The sequence below is a fragment of the Callorhinus ursinus genome, unplaced genomic scaffold, assembly GCF_003265705.2.
Source record: "Callorhinus ursinus isolate GAN/ISIS: 27379988/994484 unplaced genomic scaffold, GSC_fseal_2.0 scaffold14, whole genome shotgun sequence".
Taxonomy (NCBI): domain Eukaryota; kingdom Metazoa; phylum Chordata; class Mammalia; order Carnivora; family Otariidae; genus Callorhinus; species Callorhinus ursinus.
In genome coordinates this window covers 21,748,565-21,766,778 of record NW_027397076.1, presented here as the reverse complement: position 1 = coordinate 21,766,778, position 18,214 = coordinate 21,748,565, and the positions used below count along the sequence as shown (strand labels likewise).

The 18,214-nt window shown below is 33.8% G+C and overlaps 1 protein-coding gene across 1 annotated transcript; it reads left to right on the top strand.

The window, feature by feature from the left end:
* Positions 1-5,470: 5,470 nt before the first annotated feature.
* NTS (neurotensin) lies at positions 5,471-17,707 on the top strand. Its single transcript, XM_025882337.2, has 4 exons — positions 5,471-5,693; positions 8,146-8,207; positions 14,564-14,788; positions 16,953-17,707. Exons 1-4 carry the CDS (start codon positions 5,621-5,623, stop codon positions 17,103-17,105), a joined length of 513 nt encoding a protein of 170 aa, XP_025738122.1. The 5' UTR covers positions 5,471-5,620; the 3' UTR covers positions 17,106-17,707.
* The last annotated feature ends 507 nt before the right edge of the window (positions 17,708-18,214 follow it).

Below are 18,214 nucleotides of genomic sequence, written 5' to 3'. Positions count from 1 at the left end.
GATGCTATTGAGTGTCTCTTGGGAGCGGTAATGGCTTAGACCTGGATGTGATAATGGAGTAAGAAAAAGCATTTGGATTTGGAATACATATTGGTGGCAGACCTCCATCGCAGGGGGTTTTGATAGCTTGGAAATGGTAGGGAGTGAGAAAAAATTGTAAATTGCTTCTAGTTTTTGATCTGTGCAATGTAGTGAATGATGGTTCCGATAACTGAAATGGAGAACACTAGAAGAGAAGGATATTTTTAGAATGGTGTTTGGAGGATTTGAAAGTTTTGTTTTGGAGAATAAGTTTGCTTAATGATCCTCCAAGTAGAGCTGCTGAGGATGTGACTGGATATATGATTTGGGTAGACAGAGATGCAATTTGGGAGGGTATTAGGGAATAGATGGTGTTCAAAGCCATGATACTAATCAGGAACCCCAAGGAAAGAATCTAAATTGAAAAAAAATAGTAAGACCAAGGAATACTAATAACATAAATCATTATGTTCCAAATTCAACATCTAATATCTTCTTAAGATAAAGAAAGAAAAAGTATTTCACTAAATCTTCTCCTAGCAAATGGTAGCTCAGGTGCATCTGTTCTGTTTTGAGTGTCACAGGTGCTACAGAAATTTTCTTAGACTTCGTAACATTAAAAAAAAAAAAGAGGTAAAATTTTTCTTTCAAGAAAAATTCATCTTATTTTCTACTCTAGATAATTACATTTTAATTTGCAAAAGTAAGAAAAATAAAAGAAGAAAGTTGTTAGGGACTTTTTTTTCTGTAATGCTCTCGTTTTGGTCTTACTCTAAAAGGAAACTTATAAGGACAACTACTTGAGCATTACATGTAGTGGGTAGTGGTTTTGTGAGCATCTCAATATTTTGAAATGAGAAACAAGACTATATGATATGAGAAACAAGATTGTAAGTGAGATCAACAGTAATTACAATGTGCAGCAACCTTAGTTAAATATGGCAGTTCACTAACGAGTGGATTCCAGGCAAAGCTTGTGTTATAATTGGAGTTTAAGTTGCAAAATATGCTTTGACTAAAAAGTTCATCATCAATTTTTCCAAGTTAATTACCTATAAAGCTTCAAGAGTAGAGACAGGAAGAGCCAAAGGGAAATGAGCTGGGAATTTACAGAGATTATGGGCAAAGCATGGTTACACATAGATCAAGAAATTGGGCATTTGGTTTACATTTACCTGAGTCTTCAATGTCTGGGTTATATGCATTTCATGTGTATGATAGTATATGTGGGTGTGGGTGTGTGCATGCATATAGCTATCTGTATGTCTAGAAAATGGACTTTAATTGAATGGAAAAATCAATTGAGTTTACAAAGAGATTGACATCATTGTTTGTTCAGATGAATCAGAGTTACAGTTCCAAACCAGAGACTCATTTAGAGGAATGGAGTAAACCCACAGTTTATCCTAAGCACTCAGCTGATGAATGCACATGATCCCAGGATGCTCTTCATAAGTAATTTTTAAAAGCTGACTTTCCCAGTCAGCGGGGGGAAAGGATGACTAGAGCAAAGGCTGAGAAAGCTGCCTTAGTTAAAAGCTCACAGCAAGTATTAAGACTAGTCATCTTTATGACAGAGTCGTAAATAATTGAAATTAAAGTAGAGATGTGGCTGAAAGGAATGTTACAAATGGAAACATGGAAAAATATGTGAGAAATTTGAAATAATTAGGATTTCAGCTCAGTTTAGTAGATATGCATTTAATCCTAATAGATTGTAAACCTTGCAAGAATACAATGAGGAGTTAAGAGTCCTTTCCTCTAGAAGGTCACAGTTGTAGAGGAGGAAAAAATAATTTTCCCTCTACACTTCTAGACTCTTGGCTGAGAAATCCTATAATAAAAGACAGATTAACAGGAGAAAAACAAACAGAAGTTTAATAACATGCATACTGCCTGTATACATGGAGATATCCATGAGAGGTAACTCCCCAAAATGACCCAACCCTCCACCTTAAATGCCATCTCCAGCTAAAGACAAGAGAAGATAATGAGGTGGGTGAGGGAGCCAGGGATGGAAGGCTATCAAGAAAAGCACCATAGACAAGTGTAAGTTTGCTGTGCAGATTTAAGTCCTTCTCCACGGGTAAGAGTTTCTAGAGATTTGGCCATTCCTCCTCTTCCTGGTACACAGAGGGAGATGCCCTTACAAATGAGGATCTTCCCTATTACCATAAATATGTTTTACAAAAAGGAACTCCTACATGGTTTTCAGAGCTCCTGTGTCTACAGTTTCTTAAAAATAACCATTTCAAGAGAATCAATACACCAAAGAGCGTATTTTGAGGTGGCAAATTCTGCCCTCTTTCCCAGTTTGCCACAAATAGATAAGCATTTAACAGAAACTGGGAGGAGTAGAAGTAGATCAAACTACTTTCAGAATTCAAACTTGGAAAGGTTTGCTTTTGCAGTCTTTTAAAAAATGAGAGATGATATCAGAAATGAGAGACATGGAAACCAAAGGGGAGATGGAGGGCAGATTCCAGACGGTAGAAATCCCACAGGTGAAGTTTTAGGTATTAAAGTATTAAAAAGCTGGAGAGCCTGGGAAGCTGTTAATGGGGATGACGGAATCTCCAAAGGGACAGGAAGAAATCGACTGGAAAAGAAGAACTCATCAAGTTGTTTCTGAGATTTCCCATCTCCAAAGTAAGTCAGTCCACAGACCACTCTTTCCAAATGTCAATCTTACAGGCATTTCTGTTGCTTATTTCAAGTAATTACCTAATAAAGGTCTGGCTAAATTCACAGTAGAAGCTCTGAAGTCTATGTAGATAGGGATGTTGCAGTCTATAGGTACCCAGAATACACCTATTTAGATGGATAAATAGATAAACCTATTTGGAGTTAGCCACTCTATGGTGACCTCAAACTGGAAGGCCAACACATGAAGATTATCAAAGGGTGATAGTCAAACTCTGTATTACTTATTTTATGGGCTAAATAAATGCTAGCAGGATTTTAGGCAAATCTTTTAAAGTAAAAATAGTTTACCCATCTCCATAGGAAAGCACCTGAAATCCTGCTTTAAGGGCATCATTTGGGTATTTCCTACAGTACTTTTTAAAGGCAAATATCCACACATAACCTAACCTCTGAAAAATCCTTTAATTGGCTTTTCTATCACTTGAAGGCACCAGGGCTAAAAAAAAAAAAACTTTTTTAAAAATACCGATAGAGATCAGATAAAGTTTATCTATATCATAATTTTACCACAAAAAGTTACACATCTTTTTTTTCCCTCTAAAAGAAAAATAGTGTCTAGCATCTATTTGATTTTGGATCATTTGACATTAGTTAACACATTTTCCCCCAAATCCTTCCGATTTATTATATATTTAAAACAATTCTCACATTTACAGCTAATATTCAAGTGATATTTTGTCAACATTTCCTTGAGCTTTATTTATTAATCACTTGAGGAGAATAGGAATTACACTTCCTCTTTACTAGTAGGCTGCTATCACACATTTTTAAAAATTATTCTTTGTATTTGCAATCCAAAAGCAGATAAAGCAACTAATTTAAATATCGCACAAAGAATATAAAGTTCCTCTATTTTTTTTCATAAAGTGGCTTTAAAAGGATTCTGTCACAAAGATAGTCAGAAAGTAAATATAATCCTCATAATTCTAATTAAGTGAAAATAAAAGGCCTCTCAAACCTCTGTTGCGCCCTCGTGTGGTAGGAAAGCAAATATTTAGCAGTATATATTTCACATTTCTTTGCCAATTAGTGACCCTTCGTATAAAACTTTCTTCAAGTGAGACATGTTCAATATTGCGTTGTACATTAAGTTCGTAAAACAAACTAAAAGTAAGAAAAATATCCGTTGTTAAATTTCTGAATATCAAATTATACAAATGATTCCTTGCTGTTTTAAATAATTACTAAATGTTTGGAATTAAATCATTTTTTTAAGTTTAAAGTAAAATAGAGAAGTTAATCTCATACAATATACCATAAAATATAAATCAACTCTCTATAGAAAATAATCCAGATTTTTCTCTATTGTTATTACATGACTGATATATTTAAAAGTGAAAAAGTCTCAGACACTTTTACCTTCAAATATTCACATTTTTAATAGCATCACCTTTTCAGATCACTCCGTGTGTCCTGAAATACTTAATACAGGAAGAAAGCTTCACTCCAAAATATATTTTGAGCAATTTTTTTTTTCTGAGAACCCAGAGATGAAATGAGTATCACTGTAATTTATAAAATATGATGCGAAGACACTGTCTTAGAAATCTGACTTTGGTGGATGGTGATTGTTTAGGATTGTTTCCTTTCCAAAAGAACAATGTCATTTTTATGACTATAACAGGAGAAAAAATTGATGCAGTGGTGAAAACCAGTAAGAAGGGGATTATAAAAAGAATAGGATACAGCGTCAGTGAATCCAAAAGGAGCAGAGCAATGCAGAGAGAAAAGAGCAAAGTATCGGAAAACCTCAGGGATACAATTATATGTATTTCCACATAAATAGTTTATAGTTGGATTTCATAAACATGACATTGTTTTTGTAAGACATTTAACCAAAAGTCAGCGTACATAATTCAGTCATTCTCCCAGTTACTTAAAATAAAAACTTTTCAATTTGTTAAGAAATAATGTCCTAGGGTGCCTGGGTGGCTCAGTTGGTTAAGCGACTGCCTTCGGCTCAGGTAATGATCCTGGAGTCCCGGGATCGAGTCCCGCATCGGGCTCCCTGCTCAGCAGTGAGTCGGCTTCTCCCTCGGACCCTCACCGCTCTCTCTCTCTCTCTCTCTCTCTCATTCTCTCTCTCAAATAAATAAATAAAATCTTAAAAAAAAAGAAAGAAAGAATGTCCTATTCCTTAGAGTTACTAATCTTTTGTTTTGTTTTCTTTTCTTTTCTTTCTTCCTTTTTTTTTTTTTTTGCTTAATCCCTATGCCTTAACTGATTCTCTGATTATCTTCCACTTTCTTCCTTCTTCTATCATTCATTATCTAGAACCTGTATTTGTCCCTAAGCCACAAAACATTTGCTCACAAGTGAGGGTTATCAGAAAAGAATCCCAACTCTTTAAGACTTCCAAAGCTTAAGAGTTATTGATTTCATGCATTCATCCTGGAGACTTTGCTTATATTAGAAATAACAGAGCTCATGCTTCACAAAATCAAAATGACAACTCCTTGAGTCAGAAATGAGAGGAAATGGGGAAAGAGAGGCACTGTAACTTGTTTTTTTTTTTTCCAGTATGCTCTATATGGAATTGCTTTTGAATGATTCCTGTGCGTCAGAAATCCGGAGCAACAGTGGCAATTAGGGTAGATGTCACACTTTCATTTGAAGTTAAGAAGTGGGGGAGGAGAGTGGGGGGGCAAAGGAAAAGGGGAGGAGGAAGTGGAGAGAGGAGAGGAGGGATAGAGATGAAGGAGGGCACATCCAGAAAAGATAATCCTTGTGCTCTCATGACATCATCTCTCTGCATGTATATATAGGGAATGGCCAAAGCATCTCTCATAGTTCACTTTCCAAGTCAGCTGAAGGCAAGAGGAAGCGCTAGAGAAAGCCCCCTTCCGTGTGTCTGTGACGTTTATGGACTTGGCTTGCTAGAGGGCTCAAGGAGATGATAGCAGGAATGAAAATCCAGCTGGTATGCATGATACTTCTGGCTTTCAGCTCTTGGAGTCTGTGCTCAGGTAAGCTCAACTGCATTTCACAGTTCCCTGAGGTGATTTTTTTCTTTTTTTGCACTATACTGCTACTTATGTTATTTCATCCAGGGAGAAGGGTTTTTCCTTTATTCTGGATTTGCTTTTTAGAGATAGAAACTGAATATATTCTTTCTCTGTCTTTATGATTACAAGAACTGAAAGATTTCATTTCTCTTTCTAAATCTGCAAGGTAATAAAAGAGATTTCAATGAAACATTTCATGCCCTCCCCTTGGAATGTAGCCACCAGAGTAGAAAAAACGGTGGAGAACTTAAATTAGGCTGGTCAAAATCTGATGAGAAGTGTAGCTGCATTACCTGTCAAAGTGAGAACCCATAGTTAAAACCCAGTCCATTCAAAATGCTTTTTCTCATCCTCAGTCATTCTCTTAGGAAGCAGTGGCTTCTCCCTCCCCCAAATTATTTTCTTAACTATGTGTGTATGTTAAGATACAAATAAAGTGAAAACTGATGTTTAATGAGTCAATGAATTAACCATTATTTATAGAAAATTGTTTCTAAAAAATATAAAAATATTCCAAGTACTGTTAGATAATACATTTTGTATAGTCTTTCTATGTGACAAATAAGCATACTATTAATTTAATTTTTTTGCATGTTGTTTAAGTTCATGCAAAATGTAACTGGAAAATTGTATAGTTATATTAATGGAAATTATTTACCTATAGAGTGTTTTGCATGTGATAATTAAGAAGCCATGTATTGCTAAATATCTACCAATAACTTATCTTGAAAATAAGACTTAAATTTAAAAGAGTAACATGTGATGTTATAATATTGCAATATCACATCCAAGTGGGGAAAAAATAGGGGATAAATGCAGCAAAAATCATTTAGCCTGTTGTATACCTTCATATTTTATTAATATGACATTGAAATATTTAATTCACACTCCTGTTATGATTTTATTTAAATTATGAAATTAAAAATAGCAGAAGATATAAATGTTACTTTGCCAAATTTCTTATTTATTTTGATCATGAGAAAAAGATCTTGAGCTTCTAACTTTGCAAAATTTTTAATGATATAAATACCAAATTTTCTACAATTATGATTTTGTCTATTACATGAAGTTAAAGGTATATTTAGAGTGTATGAGAAAAATTAGGCTATTGATTAAACACTGTGTTTATTAACTCTTGGAGCTTCTTGCTGTGATAAGCCAGAATTTGTAGGGATTTTGATATACATTTTTCATAAATGGCTAAAGGAATTTGTCATTCCCTTGAGAAACAGACTGGCCTTGAAGAAATAGGAGAAAAAGATTTCTGGTGTAACGTAGGTCCTGGATACAATTTAACAAGTGGTTACTCTAAATGTGACACTTCTTTTCAAAAAGAGTGTGTACTACAAGGAAGATAGTCATTTTAACATCTGCTTTGTTTTAGGACAGATCAGTGAGAGTGAAATAAGTCATGTAATTATGATGTTCTATAACTTTATTTCTATTACTTACAGTATTTTCTAAAGTTTTCTTCTCTGCAATATATTCACTAGGGGAAACTGGAAAGGATATCCTAATAAAAGTCAGAAGTCCATTTTCAGGGGCGCCTGGGTGGCTCAGTCGTTAAGTGTCTGCCTTCAGCTCAGGTCATGATCCCAACATCCTGGGATCGAGCCCCGCATCGGGCTCCCTGCTCAGTATGGAGCCTGCTTCTCCCTCTCCCACTCCCCCTGCTTGTGTTCCCTCTCTCGCTGTGTCTCTCTCTGTCAAAAAAATAAATAAAATTCTTTAAAAAAAAAAAAGGAAGTCCATTTTCAACACAATTACACATGTATTGATGGATAACCCCATTTTGGCTTAACCAATTTGCTTAATAGCCTGTGATAAAATAGCTAAATACACACAATCCTAAATTCCTATTTAAAGTAGAAAAACAAATCTTTCCAAGTGTTTTGTAAAATAGCATCTCAAGTTGACTAAATCTCAGTGTCTTTCTTATTCTAATATGATCAGTATATAATTCCCCTTGGTTTTGAAAAACATTTTGTACACATCTTTTCATCATGTTGTTTTAAAAATATCAATATGCATATATTCTATATATATAAACTATTGCTGGTAAAAATTAACCAGCATTTTTTATGAAATCTCTACTATATGATATAATCACTTTTTTTTTTTTTTAAATACTGAGATTCAGAGATTAAACAACTCCAATACGTCAATAGCTCTTTTGGTATATAATCATGTGTTTATTTTCTTAGGAGTGTTTTTATTATTCTAGCTGCCTGTTAGTCCAAAATAAAACCATAATTATTTTTTTCTGAATATTATTTTAAGGATAATAAATGCATAGAAAAACAATAAGCCTCTAAGACTAAATTTTTTTGAGATTAATCTAAAATCTGTAGGTTATAATATAATTATTTGATATATGATTATATAGTAAACATGTGGTTTTGATTTTACTCAGATTCAGAAGAGGAAATGAAAGCATTAGAAGCAGATTTATTGACCAATGTGCATACATCAAAGGTAACTTTTTCTTTTCTTTAACCAAGGACTGAAGAACATATAAGCTCTCATTATAAACATGGTGTCTTTTTCCTATAGTTAATAACTTCCTGTCAAGACTGAAAAGTTCATCAAGAGGCATTTCCTTTCTCGGGAAACTTTTCCTTGAGTTCAAAGGAGTTAAGGGTGTTGATGCAAAAGGGAACGAAATTATAGTGACTATCAATCAGCATATTGCAACTTTAATTAGGTAGTCACATATTATTTATGTGGAGATGAAAATGTATTTAAAGGAATCCTGTTTCCATTCCTATCACATCGTGTATGGCAAAAGGTATGCCTCAAGTTAAATCCATTCAGGAAAACGAAGTTGACATTTTGGTTATATTGGGAAGAGTAAAATGGAGTTCTAAATTAAAAATGAAAGTTCATGACAATAATTCATGAAATAAATGTGGTAGAAACTAAAGAGCAGTAGACTGCAAACAGAAGCTTGGAGATCTAATCCTCCAACTGTGACTTACGAACTATTTGATCTTAAGCAAGGGGCTTAGTTAACATTGCTTGCCTTTGTTTCCTTATTTTTAAATGCTGGGGTTGGAACTAGATTTACATTCTCCCTATAACAGAAGTATCATCTACACCTGTTTATGGTTTTTATGGAAACAAGTGAAATTTTGTATACCCATACCTGTTATTCCTCTGTTGGTGTCTTGAAAACAAGAGTCCTAGATCCCAACCTGTACCTAGGAATAAAACACAATTAGAGAATACCTGATTACCATGCTACCACACAGTATTGATTTACCCAGGGTGAGTCGATCAGTGGGTATCTAAATGCAGGAAAGGAAAAAGTGTTCCCAACCGAAAGATGTTTCTCAAAGAAAAATAAATTTTGAGTTGAGGCGGACCCCTGTTACAATTACTATTATAGGCACTGGGATATCAATGCAGAGGATTCAACAGATGTTATAGTAAGAAAGTAAGTGCTCAAAACTCCTGTCTAATTTTTGAAGAAATACTCCAATTCAGGTCCTGCCATCTCACATTTCTGTTCCCTAATTGGATGAGCATGTTCTAGGTACAACAATCCCTATTATATTTGTAGAATCATGTTTGATAGTGGGTTTGAAGGGGAAATACCCATTTCTTGTCGGTATTTGAGAATATAAGACATCATTATCTGAAAGCTAACAAAGATATGTCGTCTACTATGATCCTTAAAAGACATTTGGGGAAAATTTGAGTGCATATATTTTTACCATTGCCCAGATCTACAAAAGTTGAATGGATTGAAACCAAATTTTTTCATAATTCGGTAGGCTTCATATCAGGAAAGGTCAAATTTAGTTTAGTCATTAAAACTCAATAACCAGGGCGCCTGGGTGGCTCAGATGGTTAAGCGTCTGCCTTCGGCTCAGGTCATGATCCCAGGGTCCTGGGATCGAGTCCCACATCCGGCTCCTTGTTCAGCAAGGAGTCTGCTTCTCCCTCTCCCTCTGCCTCTCCGCCTGCTTGTTCTCTCTCTGTCTCTCTCGCAAATGAATAAGTAAAATCTTTAAAAAAAAAGTATTAAAAAAACCCTCAATAACCAAATAATAACTTAAGATAATGGATCCCTTGTTTAATACTCAGTCTGAATAGCAACAGTGACAATTACTTCAACTCAAAAATAGGAAGACAAGTAAAGCCAATAGTCTATGTTTCAAATGGGGCAGATTGGAATGCCTTAGTTTCTCAGTAGAGATTTTACTTCTATAATTCCAAGTTTACACTGACACATAAAACTCCTAAATAATCTCCAAAATGTAGTATAGTTGGGGGAGTGTTAGTTACTTTGTGAAAGCGTGGAAGTAGAATTATGATTCCTTCTCTAGAGTTACAAGGGTAAAACAATTCCAGTTTATGGAGTGGTTTGGTTTTTCTCTTAAAAGAAATACATAAAAATATCAGCACAATAAATTTTTCTTTTATTTAGTCTTGAAATATGTCTCTAAAATGCATCATGGAAAAAAATGGAATTGCATTGCCTCCTTTTAATTGAGAAAAGTGAAATACAGTCTATAATGAGAAAGCACCCAGAAGCATCATTATTTCAGTTTTGCTGCTAGGATGGGAACAGAACGCTCAATTCATTCCTTATTTTTCACAAAACTACTATTGTTTATTTCTCTTTGACTCAATTGATTTTTGGTGTGTGTAGCGTTCTATGCAAATGAAAACTCCAAACTTATGATCATTTTAACTAAATTACCACATTTAAAAACTTAAGAGTAATAGTATTGATACTGGTAGAACTCCATTATTAAAAGCTTCAGAAAGCTTCAGGTTTCTTCTTTCCATTTTAAAGGTAGAATAATAATATATACTCTGGTTTCTCTTCAGATCGCATAAATCTTTCGCCTTTTAAAGGTAGAATATGTGAGCAATTTCAGTTTTAAAGTAAAGCTATTTAGACATTGAAATACTAATGGGAAAATTTACTTAAGCAACAGAAGGTTAAGGGAGAGTTCATAGCTTGAAAAGGGGAAGATAATTTTTTCTCACAATACAATTCTCTTTATTATCAGGGCTAGTGCTTTCGTATTGTTCTTTTTTTTTTTTTTAAAGATTTTATTTATTTATTTGAGAGAGAGAGAGAGAATGAGAGATAGAGAGCATGAGAGGGAAGAGGGTCAGAGGGAGAAGCCGACTCCCCGCCGAGCAGGGAGTCCGATGTGGGACTCGATCCCGGGACTCCAGGATCATGACCTGAGCCGAAGGCAGTCGCTTAACCAACTGAGCCACCCAGGCGCCCCTCGTATTGTTCTATTAAGAAAGAGAACCTGGTATAGTATGTTTTCTTCAGGATCTCAAAAAGCTGCTACAATGTTGTAATTTTCTATGGTCAAACTTAATGCCTAGTATACAGTAAGAGTTTAATAAGTATTTCTGAACTAACAATGGGAATCTAGGATTCATTACTAACCATTTTGTATTCAACTACAAAACTTCAAAGCTCCACCACAGATGACTTAAATTATTTTCAATTCAGTGAAATGTTTGAATTCACAATTTGCTGAGTGAACCTCATCTGAGTTCAATGTACAGGGAGTGAGTATTGGTCATATAGATTAGCTCCCATTTAATTATGGTAACAAAAGTTCAACCAGAATCTTATTTAGCATTAAAAACTTGATTCAAGTAATACTAAGTAAGAACCACAAATATTCTTGTTTTCCTTATCTTGAAAACAAGAAGAGATAATATTCTAAATTTCTTATCTATAGGCTTAGGTCTATTATAAACATTTGTATAAAATAATTTGATAATTAAGAATGTTTATTGTTAAAGAAAAATTATTCATGATGCTAGTTAAAGGTAGTATGGAAGACTTTAGCCAAGAGGACTACTGAAATGGGGGTTTTGCAGAGATTGGCTCAACTCCAAATACAACTAGGGCAAGTGTGCATTTATAGCCGAGGCGGAGTGGGGCTCAGTGGATGGAATAAGAGGAAACATTAAGGCTAGAAGAATTCTTGCTAGAAGACACAACAGGATTCTGATATTAAGGACAGAAATTTGTTAAAGTATCTGATATTTGATCAGGTATCTAAGGTGATCAGATACCAAGGGTGAGAGGCATGTACGTGTGGTAAATTGACTCAGCATGATTCTTGCTAAAACTGGACTAAGGAGACCAAAGACAGAGCCCAAAGTTGGGACCTAGTCAAGAAGGGGGCTCAGAGGAGCCTGATTCAAAGAAAGAGAGTCTTTGCCATTTTTTGAATGAAATAGTGAAACCTTACACACAGTGTTCTCAAATGCAAGATACCTACTTAGACATCCTTTAGTCAGTAGTGCTCTCTCTGCTGGGCTTCCTAGGTATGACAGGGACTAATGGGACCTTAAATAATTACTGAGCCATGTAGTTGACTACTTTAACTGGCAGAAGGAAACGAGATGATTAATTCAGTTTCCTCATCCAAAAAAGTAACCAGATAACACTAGTCCCAACAAATATTTTATGAATAAAGCATTCTGTGGTCAAATTAGTTTGGGAAACATTTGATACTATATTGACACCATTAAAAATTTACAATGGGGCCCCTGGCTGACTCAGTTGGTAGAGCATATGACTCTTGATCTCGGGGTTGTGAGTTTGAGCCTCACATGGGGTGTAGAGATTACATAAAAATAATAAAATATTTAAAAATACATAAAAGTTACAATGAACATTTGCAAGTTAAAAGCTCAGAGGATACCAAAGTTCAAGAAATCTTTAAATTTTCTTTAAATTCAAGTTTTCCAATTTACTTGACAGTAGAGCTCTTGGAAAAACAGTGAGTGCAGAACTGGTGTTCTAAGGAGTACACTTGAGAAAACACTCAATTAGATGATCTATAAAGAGCTTTCAAAATGTAAAAATATGGTATTCCATTAATTGGCATGATATAAGGTGTTGCTGCCAGACAATGGAGTATGTCTTCTCCAAGTTTCCCATAGCAGAAAAGTTTAAGCAATGGCTGGATAACTGTATTCACGGGGCATAGCTGAAAGGATTTCCAAACTGATTAAAACCATCATATATTATATTGTTGTATATCATAATAATGTTTTCAAATGACTATCTTTGTACTCAAATATTTGCATGTTCTTCAGATAAAATCTTAATCAAAGGGTGTGCACACGTTGAATTGTAATGCAAAACGCACTTTAAAAAGTTACAACAGTCTACACCCAGACTAACAAATATTTAGAAGAGGAAGTGTCTGTCTCCTCATGTTCCTATAACTACACCAAATGAGTATGCCTATTCTTTTGAAAATCTTCTGATCTGGTGGTGGCCAAGTTGAACATCTTTCCACATATTTCTTTTTCGAGGAGTGATTCTGACTTGTTCACTCATTTTACGTATCTAAGTTTTAAAATTTTTTGTTTTTTTTTTTTTAATGGTGGATTCAACAGTTTCTTTTTGGAGAGCTCTCTCTACCTGTGTTAAGGATATTAACATTCTGCGACAGCTTTTACAATATAGCTTGCTTCTGATGTTGGTTCAGACTTAATTTTCCAGAGATGTTCTACACATTTATGTATTTAAAATCATCCTTTTCATTGTGGATTGTGGTTTGGATATTTGTTTAATAATACCTTTTTGGGTTTATAAAGCAAATTCTATATATTTAGACATTATTTTATTTTTACTCATATTTAACCCATCTGGATACTGTTAAACAACAATATGTCAAGAAAGTTATAACTAGATCTAAGTCCAGATTTCCTGGTAGCCAACTGTCCCAAGGATTTCAAATACAAACTTTGCTATATGCTACACATTCATTTGTACTTGGACCAATTTTAGGATATTATTTCCTGTTGGGTATAATGTTTACTCTTGCTCTATTAATTCACTCCTTTGATTACTGAGCCTTTCAGATACATTTCAATATCTGGTAGAATAATTTCCTCCTCATTACCTTTTCATTTTTCTAAATATTCTTGGTTATTCTCACACATTCATACTTCCAAATTAACATTATAATTATTTTGCCAAATTCCCACCTCCAAATTCCAGTCTCCCCATGTTTTCCAAATTGGAACTTTGATTCGAAATTTCATTACAGGTGGGGAGTAATTCAGAGAGAATTCACATGTGATATTATTGTTTTTGAATCCTCCCATCATGGTTAAGTGGTCATTCCCATCTATGTGTGTGTGTCTTTAGGAAAAATGTATGCTTTCCTTCATCTATGCCGTTTGAAATTTTTGTTAATTTTTCTTATTTTGCATTTTGGCTCTCCTAAGTCCTTATGTTTCCTCATTGATTAGTATTAGCACATAGGAAAGTTGATGATGGTAATAGTGATTTTGGATAAGATCTTATTAAAAAATGGTAATTCTAGAAAATATTATAATTTGCAAATAAATATATTGATCAACTATGATGCTGCCTATGAGAACTATCAATGTGTGGAATGGATTAGTGATCTCACACTACTGTAATTGTCCAAACCTATTAGTATCATCGTAGTCCATGCTCCATTAGACACTAAACTGAAGTATACCAAAAAGAAGGGTAATTTTAGTATTTTTATCTGTGATGTATACATATATTTGCATATTTATACTCATTATTATTTCTACTTTTTGCTTTGCTCATTTATGTGTGCTTGTGTGCATGTGTATAACTGTATTACATTTTTAAAAATGGAAATACATATAAATATAATAAATTTGGTGATATAAAGTTACTAAATAAATAACAATTATTAGGCTAGAGTAACAGGCCCTAAAATGTAATGACTTAGCACAATGGAAATTTATTTCTTGTTCATATAATACAAGTTTTAACTACTTTTTTTTTTAATTTTAAGTACCTATTTTTTTCTATACTTCAGATCAGTAAAGCAAGCGTTTCTTCTTGGAAAATGACCCTGCTAAATGTTTGCAGTTTTGTAAATAACCTGAACAACCAAGCTGAGGAAACAGGAGAGTTTCCTGAAGAGGAGCTTGTTACAAGAAGGAAATTTCCCGCTGCCTTAGATGGCTTTAGCTTGGAAGCAATGCTGACAATATACCAGCTCCAAAAAATCTGTCACAGCAGGGCCTTTCAACAATGGGAGGTAAAGCAAAAACAAAATACGAATGTAATTATCGATATACTAGTTAACTTTCATTTGTACTGATTTTTTTTACCCTGATCAGCATAACAGGAAGACTTACAAATATTAAAAAAGAATAAACCACATGTTGAGGTTAACATTCCTTCAGATCTTCAAATATTTGGAGCAAAATATTTTATCTTCAATCTTAAAAGGGAGGTATATCTTAAGGCAGATTTGATCCACATGCTTTTATTGTACTTAAATGGATGGCATACTCAGGCAATTTTTGGTGGTGGCATGCCTACAAAATTTAAGAATTCAAAATGTTTTCTTAGAAACACAGTCATGTGTGTTTATAAACAAGCACAAAACACAAAAGTTTCCATTTGTATTTGAATATATTAGGCAAATAAAACTGGAAAGAAATATATATATTCCTATTTCAATTGAATACATAGATTTCAGCTCCTTAGGATCTAAACTAGGTCCATCACAGCCAAGACATCCAAAATCCATTATACAGAAAGAACTACACTGAAGTAGGATAAAACAGTTGTATTAAATACTAGTGATTTACTGCCTTTGGTTTTGGAATATTTGTTTGTTTGAAGGAGGAAAAGAGAAATGAAAATGCTTTAAAGAAAAAAAATTAAAAATTTCCCAACAAGGGAAGCATTTCTTTCTTATTAACGTCTAAGAGAAATTTGCTTAATGTTTTATATTTTGGGTTTACACCAACATTGGAAATCCGAGGGTGCCTTTCCTGCTAATATAGCGATCTCTATACATGACTATCACAAAGATACCCTGTGGAAAAAAGAAATGCAAAACAGAATTTCTAGTGTTCATTCTAACTTATAAACAAAAAGATGTTTTCTAAATGAAAAACCAAAAAGCTAGTTTTAATTTTACTTGGTGGCCTACTCATCCCTTAATTCCGATTCCAGCTAAATAGCTTAGGTCTTTAAAATATTCTTTAAGTCAATAAAACTTGAAAAATGCTAATTTTAACATAGGGAAATGTCAACTGTGTACTATTTATCCAGGAATTAAAAACAACAATAACAACAACAACAACTCAATAAACTATGATACACACAAATCAGGCACACATAAGGTTAGAACTTTTATTATTTTAAATGTTATTGAGTGATTTAAAAAATGATAATATCATTCAGAACATAATATGAATAATTACAGACTATGTTCACAGAGAAACATAAGATTAAGAAACTAGATTGTCTGACAGTATTTGTTTTACCTTCTCTGAAACTGAATGCTGTGGGTTGAGATAAAGTACTTGGTGATACAATTCAATGCATATGCATTATAATTAAAAACTTAGTCTCCTCTTAGTGTTTCTTATGACCCCAAAGTTTAGAAGACAATCACAAATACAAATACAATTCTTATCTTGAACATTTGTTTAAAAATTTCACACAAATTAAAGGCAAAATTCTGGGACAAATTCTTAAACATTTTCTGCTAGCTGAAATTTTTTATTCAGAACTGTATCAGAAAAAGGTGTTCAGAACTAATTTTAGAATGTGGCATATTCAATGAGATATTGGGTTAGATTCTACATGGAAATGAACTCCCTTAAGTTATTGAATTTGAACTTGCTTCTAAATATTAGGCACCACAATCTAAAGAGATCTTTACCATTTAAACAGAGCTTTCACATGTGTTAATTTCTACAACGAAGTTAGAACAGGCATTCCTCGCTCTTTGATTAAGAAATGGATCTTTGGAATGGCTTTCAAGTCAAGTCAGTAATTAACCAAAGAGAATACAAAATCCTGTTGCCTTTTGAGGCCAAACTTGGCTTACTAAATTCAAAATTCTATATTTGTTGTAATTTATGATATATTTTCATAACATTTTTGTCTCTCTATCATAAACTACAGCCTGAAAAATACTCATAGACTTACTGGGCATGTTGCTTCAGCTGGAGCTATTAGTGTGTGGCCTTGAACAGAGAGTCAGAAAAAAACATGTTCTCATCCTATTTCAGTCAGTTGATAGTCATCTGTCCTAGGACAAAACATTTAATTGCTTTAAACCTCATATAGCTCATCCACATGTGTCTTACTGTCTGAATAGCAAAAGAGATAAAATGTAGAAAAATACTCTGGAAGATGTCATGCATGTAAGTTTGATTTCTATTCTGCCTATCTTGCAGTTAATTCAGGAAGATGTTCTTGATGCTGGAAATGACAAAAATGAAAAGGAAGAAGTTATAAAGAGAAAAATCCCTTACATTCTGAAACGGCAGCTGTATGAGAATAAACCCAGAAGACCCTACATACTCAAAAGAGGTTCTTACTACTACTGAGAGGATAAATATTTCATTTACATGTGATTGTGATTGATCATCCTTTAATTAAATATCAAATTATATTTGTGTGGTAATGTGACAGAACACAATTATTGTGTCTCTTCTGCAGTCGTGGTTTATTGGTTGTGATTTTTCTGCATTAATATAAATTGGACTAAATGTTTTAAAATAAATCTAGATCTTGAGCATGATAATGTGTTGTGTGTAATTGGAGTAGAGAGTAATTAAGTTACATATAGAATGTCTTGTGATTTTGCAGAGCACTTAATGGGTTATTTAAATAGTCAAAATGTTTGACATTTTAAAGCAAATTACAAGGGATTACAACAGAGTCCTATGGCAAAGCCTAGTATAGATATCACTGACTCAAAACAAAGTTATAGTTCTTCTTTATTTATTCGATTTTTTTTTTTTTTGAACTGAGAGAATTACATGTTCTTTTCCAAGACTCACAGAAATCTCTCAGATATGGGGAAGGTAATAGTGGTAAGATAGGATCATCTTAAAGGAATGATTAATAAATGATTGTTAATTATGCCTATCTTAATGAATGGTCTTCAGCTGAATTTGTCTTTCTTAAATAAACTTAATGGCTAATAAAGAGCAACACGTTTCTCCACAAATTTACTTCCATTAGAAGTGTCACCCTTTACAGACTTTTTTTTCTCACGCCTTGATCCAGTAAATGATAGCTTTATTTTTAATTTGGCTAAGGAATTTATGTGACTAATATTTTTTTCCAACTAGAAGAACGTTTCTGAGGCAGAAGGAATACTTGAAATAATTCCTCATAAATTTCTTTTAAGACCATACTTATGGTCTCATAAACCCTCACAGTCTATACATTCCACCATTAGCTGTGGCTTTTTAGATTCTCACTCTTAACATGAGGTCTAGGCAGACCTCTCCTCACAGGGCTGCAACCTAGCTCATAGTCACATATGAGAGAAAATATCAGAATTGAAGTTGTGGAATGAAGGAGGCTTCAGAACTCCATGTACTTTTGATAAGATTGCCCTACCCCTAGGCTAAACCCCACTCAGTAGGATATTACAACAGCGTAGTAGTCTCTGAGTTTTTCTGGTAAAACCATGAATTCTCATGAC